A 16,530-nucleotide genomic window follows, 5' to 3' on the forward strand; every position below is an offset into this window, starting at 1 on the left:
GAACGGCCCAATGTACTGAGTGTACGAACTTGACTACAAATCATCCAGTAAGCATGTGGCAAGGTCAGTTCAACACTTTTCCTCTCAGCTGACTGTGCAGATGCACATTCAGTACCATTGTGGACACAAAGCGCGAGCTTCTGACGAGATCACGGAGCACTGGACAGCCGCAGCAGCGGGGACGGGACAGTAACTGACATGCAAGCATAACCAGAGTCTTCAATGAAAATAAGGAAATTAGCTTTTGAAAAAATCTGCCACAAATGGACCTAAATAAGGATGTCATTTTAGCATTATAAAAAAAGAAAAGAGCAGTCTTATTAAAACATTCTTTGGAACACACCCCTTACCAGAAACTGATTTGTTCAGAATCCTCAGGACACAACCGAGGAGGCTCTGCACTGAACTCTGAGCATCTAAGCATCAGATGAAGACGGAGGAAGGACTAAAAAACCACCTTTAAAACAAACTCCTTAACCCAAAAACATGACTTCTAGGAATGGGGGGGAAGGGGGAGATCAGAGTCAAAATCAAAGATTTAGGAAGATATTCATCACAGCATTATTTAAATAGTGAAAAACCAAAAACCATCTAAGTGTTTTACAACAGGGAAATGGCTAGATAAATTATGATAAAATTTATAACCACTAAGCTCTACAATCACTGAAAACAATGTTTTTTTAATCATTGCTCATGACATGGAGAAATGCTTAAGATAAATTATCAAGTGAAAAAAGCTGAATGCAGAACAGTGTTTTATGTTCCCAGTTTAGTTTAAAAAGAAAACAAATGTGTGCATGGGGGGAGGGGAGAAGGTGGGCTATACACCAGAACGTTCACAGTGGTCTTTTCTGGGTTGGTAAGCCTACGGTTGATTTTTTTTTTTTTTTTCCAGAAAACAAACGTTTTAATAGAGTACAGAATCACCTGGAGCCCCTGTGACAACACGCGGCCCTGGGCGCGTATGGGCCACAAATACCACAGCGTGGCCTCCGGGGGCCGGAGCAGGTGCGGGTGCCGTGAGCTCTGGCGTGACCGTGACAGGCATCTTTCCCGAGCAGGTCTGCAACAAACTCCTGAGAGCCAAGGTTCAGAAGCGCAGGTGCAATGCAGTGCCATTCACCAGGTGGGGCTCTGTGCACCCGACGGGGCTGCAGGCTACCACCACCCACCACCCGCTCTCCTGGTGAGGTCCACACATGGAGGGCAAGAGACAAGTGCACCCAAACCTGGCTTCCTAGAGTGCCCAGAGAGGGACAAGGACAGCGGGCTGTACGAGCCCACGCAGACCACAGCCCCGCTCCCTCCCCTCCATGCCAGCGAGGCCACACGGTGCGGGCAGGGCGGGCTCTGCTTGGCGGCTCTTCGGTTTGGCACTTACACTTCCCCTTGCCCTCTCGCAGCGGGACACACGGCTCCTGGATCCATCAAACAGGGCATTTTCTTTCTCGCCTTAGGTACATTATTTGCATTTCCGTGTATGTCTGTGTACGTACTAGACTAACAGTTACGTCCACATCTTAGAATGTAAGGCACCTGCATGCCGGGACAGGAGCTCTAAGGACAAGCTGGATAAAACTAAAGCTAACATGAGTAAGCACAGGGTAGGAAAAGAGGAAGTATAGGCCTTAAAAAAGGGGGGGGGGAGGGGGAGGAGAAGGCTCTGAGTGAGAGGAGAAACGTAGCCTACAGGGAAGGGCTCAGCTGTCACTGGCTCAGGCAAGGGCAGTCACTTCAACTCTGTCAGCTGCGAGCTCGACCCCGAACCCCTCGTTCTCTGGTTTTGGAGGTTAAGATGGAGCTTGAGAGGTTAGCCCGGGAGGTAGTGGCGCCAACCAGGGAGAAGAAGGCAACGGCCGATGCGTCTCTCCCAGAGCAGCCCAGCTGAGTGCTCTTGGGAAAGCCCGATACCGGCTCTGCTCGCGTCCCTGTAACCAGATCCCAGGATGCTGTGCAGGAGCAGGCCCCTAACTCTCTTAACGGCACAGCCACAGAAGCGGTGTGCTGACAAAGTTAAGTTATCGATATGGGGAAAAAGCTGCAAACGGACTTCCTGAAAGGGCCAAGCGAGACGGACTTTCTCAAAAGCAGGTGAACACAGGTAAGCTTTTTCACAAGCAAGAAAGAGGACGACAGGAGATTGACCTACGACTCCAGCCCAGAGCAGGGTCCTGCTCCCTGCGGCACCCCAAGGGCAAGCACGCCCGACACCTTGCCACCCACCCACCTAGGTGCACGCGCACTTGCTTGCTCACGTAAGGCTCGGCTCTAGTGCAGAGCAGCGCACGCAGCCCGGGGGGAAGCCATCGGCAAACCCGGCAGCGTCTCTGCTCCCAACCACCACCCGCCGCCACCCCCCCCCACCCCCCCCACCCCCCTCCTGCAATGCCCTGAGGCGGGACCGCCACAGCCACGCACTCCTCCCGGGCTAACCAGTTTGAGAAGAACCTCTTTTCTCTGGATTTGGGCCGCTTGTCAACACAGGGCAGCGGATGTTTTTGCTCCAGATAGGCGGAGGGTCGAGGGGGAAATGGGCGGCGGGGGACGGTGGTGGATCTTTTCCACGGAAGCCTTCCACTGGTGCCTTCCTGAAAGCCTAAAGGACACCTTCATCCCCTGGGGACAGAGGTGTGTCTGTGAGCAGCCTGCAAGCAGAGGGGCCTCCCCCTCTCCAACAGGGGACTGAGGATCGCCCTCCAGGGACAACCTGAGCAGGGAGAGAAATGCAGAGCAGTGACCACCAGGCCAACAGGCATTCTCTGCCCAGGGACTGGCAGCAAAAAAAATCAAAGGACCGGTAAATCCTGGACCCCCCCATGGCGTACAGCTTCCTGCTGCCTCTAAGGAACACAAGGAAGAAGCCTGAAACCAGGGAGCGAGCAGGCGGGATGCTCAGGCCCCAGCGTGGCGTTCCTACCCCTCGTGCAAGGCGAACGTTTTCTTCCAGGCAAGGTCCACATCTTGATGGGGACCAGATGACCTGGCAGCACGAGGCGGCTTTTAGACCCTCGCCACCGAGATGTGCAAGCGCTCAGAGTTTCGCCAGGAGAACGTTCGATCGCGACGGAAAGGGTGCCTGTGGCAGCCGAGAGCCTGCTGGTGCCCGGAGTCTCTCGGCCCTACCGAACCGACCAGGGGGAGGCCTGCAAAGCTCGCCCTCTGAAAAAACCCTCGGGAGGAGCTCACCGAGCGGTGCCTCCCTACATCTGCCCTGCCACCCTGGCCTCACACGGAGCAGGACGGAGCCCTAACTCCTGGTGCGGCCGGGTGCCCGCTTCTGCCAGTGCTCTTGCCGGGCACCGGCCTGGTTTCCAGCCCCACAGGGCCACACCGCCTGGAAGGCTGTTCGGTCGGAACACCCCGCTGGCACCCTCCAACCTCAGCATCTCACCCCGACGGCCCGGGCCACGTCTCACCACCTGGAGCCTGCCCGCCACACGCAGCCCACAGAGCGAGCACTCACAGCCACAGACATCTCACAGCCAGAGCTGCGCGAGAAGGCAAGCAAGGGGCCCTGCTGGGGCACAGGGGGCATCAAGTAGGGACGTAAGAAAGGGAGCACGCGGACCAAAGCCAAGAACACTCCCAGCCCGCAGAGACCAAGGCCAACTTCCGGCGGAGGGTATACGGCTCCCTGCCGAAAGGGTTCTGCGACAGCCTCGGGGCGGAAAGAGCCCAGACACACACCCCGTCCCCTCGGCCACAGGTGACCAGGGCGTGTGGTGCAGAGCTGGTGACTCGAGTCTGTTCCACTCGCCCGGGAGGGAATCAGGCGGACGTGCACGGTGCCGGGTCCCCGTGGCGAGGAGAGCTTGGGGAGCCTCCACAGAGCACAGAGAGCAAGCAAAGCGACCCTGAATTCCTTTTCGTTATTGGTTTTGTTCTTTGTGTGGTTGGGTATTTTTTTCTTCTTTTCTTTTAAATAAAAAAGCTGCAAGGTTCCGCCGTCTGCGTCCCCCTTGAGATGGCTGGCAGGTGGTCTGGAAGCGTCCCGATGGCGGCGAGCCGCGCTGGGGCACGTGTCCTGGCAGCGAGGGCAGCAGCCTCGGACGTGTCACTGCACGGCGGCGTCCGGGTGGCTCTGGTACCTGTGTCTCCACACTTCCTGGATCTTTTTGCACCATTTGTGAGCGTTCCCACTCGGGTCCATCAGGTAATACGTCCTGTTCGGCTGTGGAGACAAAACCGATTTAACGAACCCGAGGGAATCCCGCCAAGACCAGCACCTCGACCTGTCGTGAGACAGAGCAGGAGACCATCGTCCCGCTACAGCCACTGCCAATGCCGGTGGAAGCACGCGAGCATGTGGGGTTTTCCTTCCCATATGTGCAGCCCTCACCTCTGCAGGAAGGGTCACAGACCCCTTAGAAAGACAAGCTGGCCCAGCTCAGGGCTGAGCCGAGAACATGGGGCCCCCGGGACACAGGAAAGGGAGAAACACCAGCCCCTCAAAGGAGAACCCAGAGAGACAAACTCACCGTGTGGACAAAGAAGGTTTTAAAGTTCTTGGCCTCTGGTCGGAGTTCTTGTGACCACGGAATTTCGCCCTTCAGGACTTTGTTGACAGGATCCACATAATACAAGTGTGGCCCTTCTGTGAGCAGTAGCTGTCGTCGTCGTGCAAACAAGCCCTGATGCAAAATGAAAAGAGGCTGCTTGTCAGGGCCCCGCAGTGACACCTCAGGGAGGAGGTGGCACATACCGCTGCCCCTGAGGCCAGGCCGTCAAAGCAGCTCCGGGCACCGGGCCCACTGCCCACCACCCGCCCACGCACTCAAGACACAGCCTCCCCACCACGGATCGGCCTCTCGTGTCACACAGGCGCAGGAGGAATTGAGTGCCCAGCCTGCCTGGCCTTCTGGAGCTGGATCCCAACATCCTCACTGGGCGTGCCGCCCCCCCCCCCCAAGCCCCCCTGTGGCTGCCACACGGGGCAGGGGCAGCGGCAGCACGGGCAGGCGGAGACGAGCCGACTCTGCTGGCCCACCATCACCGCAAGGCCCCGTGTTCCTGACGGAACCCCTATCTGTTACACCGCACCGGGCGGTGTCTCCGGCACAGCCAGGAACGGAGACTGGGAGCCTGACCTCAAGAAGGGCCCGTGTCGGCAGATGGGAGAATGTTGGTGGGGTCTGATATTTTTGACAGAATCCATTTAATTAATCCATAACAAGGTCACAAATAAATAACAACTTGGAAAAACGATTCTAATGAAAAAATAGACAACTCGTGAGGATATGAAAACCCCGGTCCTGAGCCCGAAACGAGAGGTTGTATTTCTATTTTACCACAGCCTTCCTGTGTGGTTTCAAACGGCTTCCGCTGAGTGGCTGAGTCTTCCTTAGCCATCAAATCTAGAAATGCTCTTTTAGAGAAAGGGAACCAAGACCAAGGACGCCGTGTGCAACCGAAGGAGGCCAGGCCCCGACCGAGAGCAGACAGGGAGACAGGCAGCCGGTGGTGCGGCGGGAGTCAGACTTACCTTTCGCTTATCTACCGGACCCATCTTTAGTATCAAGTTATTTTCTACAAACTGGTGCCTATGAAAGGAAGAAAGCAAGAATGAGACGCTTGCCATGAGTCAGGGACGGAAATTCTCCCAACCCCGCTCAAAATGAACTTCCCGAGGGCATCTGTGAGCTTTGCTCAAGCCTCCTCACAGCCCCAACTCGCTCCGGTGACTCGTGAGGCCCTAGTGAGACGCACCGTGCAAGCGGGCCAGCATCCACTCCTGCCAGCACGGTCGCCTGCTGCTAACTCTTGCACAGCGGTATTCCCGCAGCAGCAGACAGGTGGCGGCGAGGCGGCGCTGCAGACCCGTACGGTGACACACGTCCTCTTTGATGTGAACAAAGCTGAGGCGAACACAGAGGCCCCCAGAAGGGTGGAGGCTGCTGAGAGTCAACCTCGGGATACTGACTGCTGGCCACGTGTTCCCTGCCCAAGCTGGGACCCCCGACTGGATACTCAGAAACCACCGAGTAGCTGAGAATCACAAATCCCTAAAATTAAAGTGCTGGACTCCGTCTGAGAACATCTTACTGGTAGGGGCGCCTAGGGGGGTGGGGGGGAGGGGCCTCAAGTAAGCATCCGACTTCAGCTCACGTCACGATCTCACGGTTCCTGAGTTTGACCCCCACATCGGGCTCTCTGCTGTCAGCACAGAGCCTTCTTCGAATCCTTTGTCCCTCTCTTTCTCCGCCCCTCTCCCACTCAAGTGTGCGCACGAGCGTGTGTGTGCTCACACGCGCGCGCGCTCTGTCTCTCTTAAAAAAAAAACAAAAAAAAACTTACTGCTGTTCCTACCATAGTAACAAAGCACTCCTAACCCAAATATGGCAGGAATTTGGAAGAGAAAGCAAGAAACATGACTTTGACTTAACACATATTATTAGCAAGTATGCTTCACTTTGACTCCTGGGAGTTTCAAAGATGTCGTGTTAATGTTTAAAGGTTATCTCTTTTGGTTAAAGTGAGCAGTTGCCGGTTTCTGTTGTGTGTGACTTTACGGAAATTCTTGGTCTGGGGGACCTACTGGAGAACATAGCGTTTTATGTTTGAAAAGGCATAAAACAACTGTTACTTCAAACACTGACAGTTTTACCATTCTGGATCTGAGCCGGGGCGCACACGGGACACCTAGTATGTGTGCGAGGCCAGCCAAGCTGGCAGACCAGTATTCTCCCACCAGGCTCAACTGGGCCCGAGAAGTGCCCCCAGACTAACCCAACCACACCAGCACCCGCTCCAGAGCCCGTTGTGGCCCCAGACTACTTCTAAGGGGACGTAGCAGCATGTGGATTTGTAAAACCAAACAAAATTTTAACGAAAAAACTGGTCTATGAGGAAAAGCGCAGTACCTCCCTCTCAAAGTACTTAAAAACAAAGCCAACAAACAAAAACAAGACTTGGAAGAGGAGATATAATGATCTCCTGCAGCACGGAAATACACGCATCAAACAGAAAGCCTCTTCTAGTCAACAAGCCCCAACACAGAGCAATTGGATGTGACATTCAGGACCACAAATAATACGGGGAGACTTGAATTAAATTACACTGGGTGCGGAGGGGAGCTCAAATTCAGCCCAGGCTTGTGAAGGATCCCACCGCCAAGCCCTCCGGGCAGCCGGGCCGCAAGGGCACCGGGCCGAGGGCGCCAAGGCACCAGGGAAGACGAGCAGGAAAGAAGGAAAGACATGGCCTCACGGCATCTTCGCAGCCTCATGTGGGTCATCATGAGACAGAATAAAATATTCTGGTTTTCCCCAAGCTTGAGAAACTAGGGAAGATTCTTGTCGAGGTCAGTTAACTCTGATCCCAGGTCACCAGAAGCCCCAAAGCGATCCAGCTCCTGCCAAGGGAAGAGCAGGGAAGGAAGGGCCTGCAAGGAGGAGTTACTTTGTCAGTAGCGGCCAGGACCAGGCGAGCACAGAAAGCACCTCTGAATGCACACCAACCAACGTGAACAAGGAGACCAGATGGAGAAACCTTCCGCAAACCAGGGTCAGCACGTGCACCGCACAGAGCACAAAGTGGCAGGAAAGGCTCAAAGCTTCAACAGAAAACTGAGCAAAGGACACAAGCTAGAAATTGCGAGAGAGAGAAAGTGACCTCGCCACATTCTCAACGGCCCTAAATAAACCAAAAGCTCCCCTTCTCGCATGCCCTACTGGGGTGCCCTGGCATGTGTGCGAGCGCCCCGGGACAACTCTGGAAAGGGACGCTCCCGCATGGCACCGGTGCCTATGGCCCTGAACTCAAGGCCCGCCAAACGACAATCTGGAAATCGTGTACTGAGAGGTGAGCCTACTCCCGGCTACCGGCCCTCAGGAAGTAAAGAAAGACAAGGAGCAGGAGCACAAACGTCCCCAATGGTGTTTCTGCACCAGTGAAACTGAAGTCACGGCACCGGCTCAGCCACAGAACATTGTGGCACTGTAGGGAAGCCCCTTCCTCATCCCCGTGGTGAGGACCCCACGGACACACCCCATGGATGGGCCCCGCCCGACTGCAAGGACAGGAGGCATGGAGCCACACGGCCCGGGGTGACAGCTGGCGCCGGCCGACTGGACCCAGTGGCTGCACTGAAATGAACCCGAGGCAGGACGCGGAGGGTCCGAAGCTCCATTACGAGCACAAGTGCCACAACCCAGTCGCGCAGCGCACTCACCCAGGCTTCCAACAGGCTGGCTGCTGGGGATCTCCTTTGAAAAGTTTAAGTACTTAAGGCATCGCTTTGAGTTTTTTCCTTCCAAAAGTCAATTCCCACTCCCCCAAAAAGGCACCCCCAACTCCTGCACGAGGCACCTTTCCCCTCTCTGGCCAGCGGCACGTGCCCCTGCACCCCAGAGCCCGGGACTCTCGGAGCGCGGTCGGCAGGCAGGCGGGGCTTCACCGCAGCCCTGCTCCACCCACACGGACGCTCGTTTCTCGAAGGGTGACGGGGTTAAGACGCTCCTTCCTGATTCCACAGCCACGGTTCTCTCCTCCTCACACTAGCCCAGCAGCACCCCCTATACCCCGAAAAGATCATTTTCGAGGATGCAAGCCTGAGACCACAAGCAAGCCTGAGCCATTTCAGTGCACGGTCGCACCCAGGAGAGCCGAGCAGGACCGCCAGAACCCCGACGTGGCTCTCCTGACCGCCTCAGGAAGGCTCCCACACTGGGCTTTGACACAGGTGACGGAGGAACAAGTGACCGTGGCCAGCTGGCTCTACAGTGCTAGCTCTCGGGACCCCTTTATACCCTCAAACTTTACGGAAGATCCCGAAGAGACGTCCTTTATATGGGTTTTAGCCACTGATATTTATGTAGGAGAAATTAAGACAGAAGCATTTTCAAATATTTATTTAATTCGTAAGCTACAAAAATAAACCCATCACATACTAACATAAACACCATTTTTATCCGAGAGTAACTTTTTTCCAAAACGAAGATAATTAACGCGAAGCATGAGCCTGCTGCACATCTGACAAACCTCGTTAGCACGTGGTGTCACATCGAGAGCCGGGGGGCTCCGGCCTGCCTCCGCCTCCGCTCGGCCAGTGCGGCTCCTGCCAGGTCCGCTGCCGTGCGGAAGCGGAGTCCCCAGCAATGGGCGTTTCGGGCCCTGGGACCCTGCAGCTCATCGGGGCACCTGGCGCTCTGAACGGCTCTGCCGCCCTGATGCGATTTTACAGCGGCACACGGCACTCACCTGAAAGACGGTGGTTCGCTGGGTTACGACGGAGACCTTCTCAGTGCTGACAGATTCAACATATTACCATCGCTACTTACCTCCTCAAAAAAAGGCTCGAAGCACTGGGAAGATGGCAAGCTCACAGAAACAGATAACGTTTCCCAAAATTCTAATTCCGATTTTATCACTGGTAACAAACACTGGCAGCTGTCAGTCTTGACAGGCTCATGCCGCTCATCTCCCAGAAAAAAGGGCCAAACGGCCCAGTTGGACCGACCATCGTTTGCCAGTAAAACTCTGTGGTGAAAACGGTCTTCACGGAACGAGAGGGGGTCCGACTCCCGGCGCCAACCAACAGCCAAAGGCTCGGCCTGAGGCGGCTCACAGCTGGGTCGGCGGCAGAGACGTTTCCCGCACACTTCCCGCTGCGCTATGCACACGACTAACAAAACGAGAGTTCGGTGATGACTACTTACAAGTGAGGAGGGGTTCTTCCCTCGCCATGAGCGCGTGCTGGCTGTAGAGAGCCCAGGCGCTTGCGCACGGCTAGGTGCCACGGCCTGGATTCGTGACCTGGCACCCGTGGTTTCACCCACCGCTGCCTCTGCACCACCGGCACACCTGTCGACGCGTTAGTTCCAGGACAGACAGAAAGAGTCACAAGAGGCACTCCGGGCAGCTCCTGCACCCTCGGAAAGACACGACGCACGCCGCCGACTCGGCCGCCTCTGCGCGGCTCTTCTGGCTGTCTGTCCGCTGCCACGGCGGTGGCGCTGGGGACAACCGGACCGCTACCGGTAAGATCACGGCAGCGGGCGTTGCCCAAGTTGGAGCGGCCTGTGCCGTCAACACTCTGGGAGAGTCTCTCGCTGACCAACTTGCCCTGGTCGGGATGTTTTGGAAGATGAACTCAAAGGAGAAACGCTGGGTCTGCCACGCGGAGCTTCTTCCTTCACACACCTGAGACTGTGGCCGACAGAAGACTCTGGTCACCGAGACCGGGCTTGCGGTGGTGGCTGCAGGGGTCTGTCAGCAGGAGGGAGAGGGATGGCTCAGTCTAGGCCAGAGGATCGCGAGCGCCTTCAAATCCACCGTTCCACCTATAGTCAAGCTGTGTCGTGATTGTGGTTTCCAACCCAGTGGATATTCTCCTACGTGACCTGGAAACTAAGCGGACCACCCGGACACCGTTTGACGGGAAGTGGGTGTAATCTGGATTCCGTGAGATTTTGCTATCTTCCAACTGAAAACCTGGCATTCATCCCAGCAGCAGCCACGGATGGATTCTGAGAGAACGTGGCAACTCTTCGTGTGGCTGTGAGGAGTGAACGTGGCAGACTTTTCTCTCTGGGAACCGAATCCAGAAATGGGAGCAGACAATGACGGTGAAAACTGGAAGAGACCTCCTAGGATGGCGGTTGAGGGTGTCTACAAAGTCTTCGAGCTAAAAGGGTACAAACCGCGTTACTGGATTGGCGTGGCAGATCTCACTGAATCCATGGTGAAAATCTATCCAGGACTCCTCTGGTGTCGATGGCGGTGAGGGGCACGTGTGGCACTGACAAGGGAGTCTTCCTGAGTCTTCCCTGTGTCCTGAATGCTGGGGGATTAACCAGTGTTATCAATAAGGAGCTGAAGGATGGTTTGGTGCTCAGCTCAAGAAACGTGCAGATAATCTGTGGGACTTCAGCTTCCAAGCCGTAGAGATTCAACACGACGGTGGGATTAACTGCGAGCGTCTAGTTTTCATCCACGTGCAAGGATCACAGTTTGCTTTTCTCTTCCTAAATATGCGAATCTGGGCTCACAGACTCAAAGCCAACGCTTGGCTTAATGCTTGCAATACAAGCAGTATCTGGGGATTCATCCACATGTGAGGCAAAAGTACAACTCGCCAGGAGGGATGCAGCCATCTCTTTAACCCAGCGAGCCGTCGCGCCACGGCCTGTGGCGGCACCAAGCCTCTTTACCTGTCACCCAGTAGCACCCACGGCCCAACGCTCGTTGGTCTCTGAGCTTTCACATACATGCACTTCTCCAGCCTGGACAACGTGACTTCTCTGTAAGACGCCACAGTGGCTTTTTTTTTTTTTTTTTTTTTTAATGTTTATGTGTTTTTGAGAGAGAGAGAGAGAGACAAAGCATGAATGGGGGAGGGTCAGAGAGAGACAGAGACGCAGAATCTGAAACAGGCTCCAGGCTCTGAGCTGTCAACACAGAACCCGACGCGGGGCTCAAACTCACGGACCGTGAGATCATGACCTGAGCCGAAGTCAGACGCTCAACCGACTGAGCCAGCCAGGCGCCCCAACACAGTGGCTTTTTATTAATGTGTGGCACTGAAAGAGCTCCTTGTGTAAAATTACAACACAAAATTCCTTTACTGTTAAAACTCCGAATGAGGGGCCTCGGAGGCTGCAGCCTCACTGGCGCCATGACAGGATGCCAAACATTCTGCTCAGAGACACGACCCAGAAGGTACTGACACCCGTGGGTACGCGGTAGCTCCTGCAGTCCGGCCCAAGTTCCACGGGCGGCCCGCTCCCTCTCTCATAGGCAGGGCCTCCTCTTCAGTCCCTTCAGATGTAGGTGGGGCTGCTATGGATCAAGAAAGCAGATCATCTCCCTTTTTGAGGCGATGATTCCTACTTAAATGTGGAAGACGGGTGATAAACGTCCTTTTATTTTAGACTACATCATCCGAATCTAAAATAATAGTTTCAGGAGCGCCTGATGGCTCAGTCAGCTAAGCATCTGACTTGGCTTAGGTCACGATCTTACGGTTTGTGAGTTCGAGCCCCACATCGGGCTCTGGGCTGACGGCTCAGAGCCTGGAGCCTGCTTTGGATTCTGTGTCTCCCTCTCTGCCCCTCCCCCAGCTCATGCTCGGTGTCTCTTTCTCAAAAATAAAATAAACATTAAAAAAAATTTAAATATGGAAAAAGAATAGTTTCAGATAAAATTCAGAAATGTTTTTCACAAATTTTAAAATTTTATTGCAAAAAAAGTCAGCAAAGTGTACTCAGATCCTGTCGGGTGTCTGTGTAGGCACAAGGAAAACTTCACCATTTCAAAGCAAGGATTTACTGGATGGCACGGAGTTACAGTAATGACAGCAGGTATAACTGAAGACAGCCACTAAGAGCGCAGTAGAAATACTGAGAATTCACTAAATTTCTAAAACTGCACCTACTTCTACTGTAAACCTACTTCTTCAGAAAATACAAAAAAAGCACACAGTCCAGAAACCACGTCACCATACAGCGTGGGGCCCCTGAAGAAGTGCAATGCCCGCTCACAGAGAACGGGAAGGAGAGAGCACACACCATCTCAGCGGTATCACACAATTAGCGGTATGCCCTGCGCGACCTACATCGGGAGCCACGGTTCCTAAGAACGAAGTGTTTTTGACAGATCTCGCACTGGCCAAATAAAGGGTGCCTCAAAGCTCCTGCCATCACCAGATTCCAAATAGGCCTGAACCTGGAGAAAAGGGAAGAGAAGCCTGAACAAAGAGAGGCACGGCAAGAGGCCTCGGCAGGGCCCAGAACCTGGACAGAAGAGCCTCAGGAAACGCCAGAGGCAAAGACACACGGTTTTCTGGGGAGTAACCCCGCGCCTGCAACAGAGCGAGCCCTCGTCAGGGACCCCAGCACGCACGGCCCAGGACGCTCCCGCACAAGCCGGCATGAAGGCGTGCAGAGAGTGCGCGGCCCGGCGGTGCTCACACTGCTTGGACCAAAGCCCCTTCCTCCCTGCTCAGCACACACTCCTAAGCGATACCACCTGAGAAAAGACAAACTCCAGAGAAGTGTAGAGTATTCCAGTTGGCCAACATCACCGTCACTTTTCCTAGAAACGATAATTTCTAATGGTACAAAATCCCAGCTTCACCACGCGCTCCCCTCTGGGCCCTGCCTTCTCACTCCTCCACACCCTGGCCCAGCCCAGCCCTCTGATCGCCCACCTTCTCCCTCCATCCCTGCTCTTACCCCTACACATCTCCCCACCCCATCCCCAAGGTGGACTCCCCTCTGCCCAAGTGAAAGGTGAAACCATAAAAACACATCAAGAAAATGTCAGGGTACAGACACTCTTCTCAACATGACTAAGGTGGAAAACAAAATGAAAACAGACACATGTGACTTTGTAAGAATTTGTAACTTCTATTCAAAAATACACACAACGTAACTGGAAAAGATAATGCAAAGATAACTGAAAAATGTGTGCAAAACAGGTAACAAAAATATTCTTCATGTCTATGGCTCTCAGAAGTCAATTTCAAAAAGATGGAAAACGCACAAGAAGAAAAACAGCCAAAGGACATACAATACCTCAAAAAATAAATACAAATGGCCAACGAACACAGAAGATGATTGCCTCAGTAACAATACAAGTGCAAGTTCCCATGAGCCCACTTTCAGAGCATCAAACGCGTAAGGCGAGGCAAGAGAGCTGGGAAACGGGGGTTCTGGGCACTGTGGACACAACGCATGTGCACACCGCCACGCCGTCTGCCACCCCAGGGCTCCTCTTTTAAGAAATACCCAGGCATGTGGGAAAAGCTACACGCGAATGACGATCTGCAATAGCTAAAACTCTGGAATGTCCCACACGCCTCACAAGGGGGCGGTGGTCATCCAGTCTGCCACGAATCCACAGCATCGGATCACAGGCAACGGCAGGCCCGGCCTGCTCAACCCCAAGGGCTACAGCCCCAACAGGCTGAAACCCACTCATCCCCGGGCCCGACACCTCCAAACACCCGTTTCAAGCTGGACCCTTTGAGGGCCCTCGTTTGCAGAGCACGCAAGGCAGCGAGGGAGGTGTGAGGCGGTGGGGGCCTCGGCAGGCAGCGGCGACGAAGACCGGGTGCCCCGCGCCGGTCAGTGGAGCGCGGCTTACACCTGCGAGCTCTTACCAAGGATTGCCGCTGGCCTGCTTCTCCAGCAGGAGCCTCTTCTCGTCTTGGGAAAACTGGAGGTCCAGCTCAAAAGAGTTAGTGTCCAGGTCATGGATGTACTGCTCGATGTTGCTGCCCGCCGCTGGCGGCAGGCCTGCGTCCGAGGCGGGCAGGCAGTGTGACGACGAGGACGTGGACACTTGCATGCAGCCAAACTGGCTCAGGAGGTTGTCGTACTGCAGAGAGAGGAGGGGAGAGTGACAGCCGTGCACCACTCCCCTTGGGCCCGCAGCCCACACCCTGGAGGCCCGGAGGCCCCCGCGGCAGCTCCGAGTCCTCCTGCACTGGCCGGCGGCCACGGAAGCGGGGGGGGGCCCGGAGGCTGCCAGGTCTGGTCTTGCTCCCGACGGGCGAACCTAACCCCCAGCCTCCGAACCCAGGGAGGGGAGACCCAAGGCCTGGGGCCTGCTGACCTCTGCAAGGCCCGTGCCGCCCTGACCAGAGGGGCTAGGAGGAGGGACGGGTGGCCACCTGGGGGCACCCTCTTGTGAGCTCGGGAGCCCTCCTCCTTTGGCCCCGTGGTTCTACGTTGCTGAGTCTGTGGTTGTCACTGTATTCAATTTGACTCGATTCAATTCAACTCGACTGTGCTCATTTTTTAAAAAAATTCCTTTTAACTGCAGCAAATATTCATTAAGCTTGATACAAAGTTGTCTGCCACTCTGGACAAAGCCACAAACCGGTGGGGACACAAAAACGGATGTACTCACAAATGTGCCGACCAGGCACAGCCTGCACACCCACACGCCCCTGGGGCCAGCGACAGGGCCAGAGAACCCCTAGCGAAGACCTGGGAAGAGAGGTCACCCTGGGCAGCCTTCTCCCCACAGCTGTAGGCCCCACGTACGAACCCCACCGCAGCCAAGTACGAGGGGGAAAAAAGCCACTGCCAACGGCTAAGAGTCAGCGTATCTCCCCAGTGCCTCCAGAAAGAACCCGGCTGCCACCCACAGAGCTGGGCCTCAGAGCCAGGCCCCCTCGGGCAGACCCTGCAGCCTTGCCGCCCAAGCAGCCTTCTCCCTAGGGCTCACATGGCACAAACAGCAGTCTCAGTCCCACCGTACCGGCTCCCAGCTGGGAGTGACACCGGGACACTCCCATAGCCCTTCACTTAAGGTCTTCTTTTGGCACATTCTCTGCTTCTGCTCTGTGAGGAACTCCCCAGGCCAAGACCGCCTCTGCTTAACAGTCCAAAGTTTATACAGGCTTCCGTGAGCCACCCCAGGTGTCTCAGGGGGCTGCAAGGCCAGTGAGACGGCTGCCTCCATCAACTCCACTTCCGAAACAGGAAAACTGAGGCTCAGACCTGCCCCAAGGCCACACCCTACTAGCTAGCACCACATCAGGACTGGTCCTCTAAGTCCTTCGAATGCAGCAGCCCCTCTAGTCTTGTCACGGAGCTGTAGGCTTCCCGTCACCACCGTCGCTGTCTGGGTGATTCCTGTCTGGGGAGCTGCACTGCACTGCTCCCTGTGGAAAGCTCCAGATGCTGTATCTCAGCTCTCTGCTCTTCTCTCCTCAGCATGCCTAGGACAACCCACAGCACAAAACACAGGCCCAGAAAGAATGTGTGACAAGGGGTGACACTGGGCTGTGCACAGTAAGGAAACTGCCCCGGCTGGTCCGGCCCAGAGCACTTCTCCAGAGGCACCACACCCGGCACGCTCACTCCAGAGCCTAACCGCGAACACTACCGTTAGCACCCCAGGGGGTTAGGGACACGCAAGAGAACCGAGTGCCTGCTTCTTCCCTCCCTGAGCAGAGACCATTCCCCGCCACTCACCCCCAGATGGAAGCCCCCTCACTGCTGAAAAGGACCCCAGACTCTCTCGGAGCCCCTCGAGGGAAAACTTGCCCCCGAGAGGCTGTCAACACCCGCAGAAAGGGAAGGCCCCCTCCTGTATCTGGTATCTTTCCAGGCTTAAGTCTTTTTCCAGGCTCACTTAACTGTCCAAATGGCAAGTCTAGCATAGCGAGCGCTGCCTGAACCCCTTCCAAGGCAGCTTTTAAAGCAGAGGATGAGCCACTTAACAAAAAGTAAGCCATTAACAAACGGAGCTGGTTTTAAGATGGTAACACTCGAGTACCGAGAAGCCAGGGCTCTCAACACAGTGAATGCGATGAAACAGCAGAGGGCGTGCACAGGACACTCAAGGGTGTGCGCACACACAGCCCCAGAAAGCAGAGCGCCCCGGGCACTGAGATCTGAGCCAGTCACGGCACGTACAGCTGCTTCAGAGCTGGTGGGGAGGGCACACCGCTTCCCTGGGACACCCCTGCCAAAGGCACTGGAGACCCCAACCCACCCCGACCGGCCATGGTTCGGGCAAGACGTCAGGCCAGGGGCAGAGTCCTGGGGCTGAGTCCCCTGCAGTCTGCACACATGG

At 55.4% G+C, this 16,530-nt stretch overlaps 1 protein-coding gene and 1 pseudogene across 1 annotated transcript in view; one reads left to right on the forward strand and one right to left on the reverse strand.

Annotated features, from left to right (window-relative positions):
• Positions 1–2,805: 2,805 nt before the first annotated feature.
• Positions 2,806–16,530, reverse strand: part of PDPK1 (3-phosphoinositide dependent protein kinase 1) — a 42,561-nt gene continuing 28,836 nt past the window's right edge. Inside the window, exons 11-14 of the mRNA XM_047087105.1 lie at positions 14,102–14,319; positions 5,483–5,540; positions 4,479–4,631; positions 2,806–4,171 (exon numbers count right to left, since the gene is read on the reverse strand). Coding sequence (XP_046943061.1) covers positions 4,055–4,171; positions 4,479–4,631; positions 5,483–5,540; positions 14,102–14,319 — 546 coding nt within the window. The 3' untranslated portion in view covers positions 2,806–4,054. The remainder of the gene's footprint in view (positions 4,172–4,478; positions 4,632–5,482; positions 5,541–14,101; positions 14,320–16,530) is intronic.
• LOC124518007 (L-lactate dehydrogenase B chain-like) lies at positions 7,662–11,057 on the forward strand (annotated as a pseudogene).

Source organism: Lynx rufus, unplaced genomic scaffold, assembly GCF_022079265.1.
Source record: "Lynx rufus isolate CCGP_SWC_20201006 ecotype Redwood Valley unplaced genomic scaffold, mLynRuf1.p SCAF_23, whole genome shotgun sequence".
NCBI classification, from domain to species: Eukaryota; Metazoa; Chordata; class Mammalia; order Carnivora; family Felidae; genus Lynx; species Lynx rufus.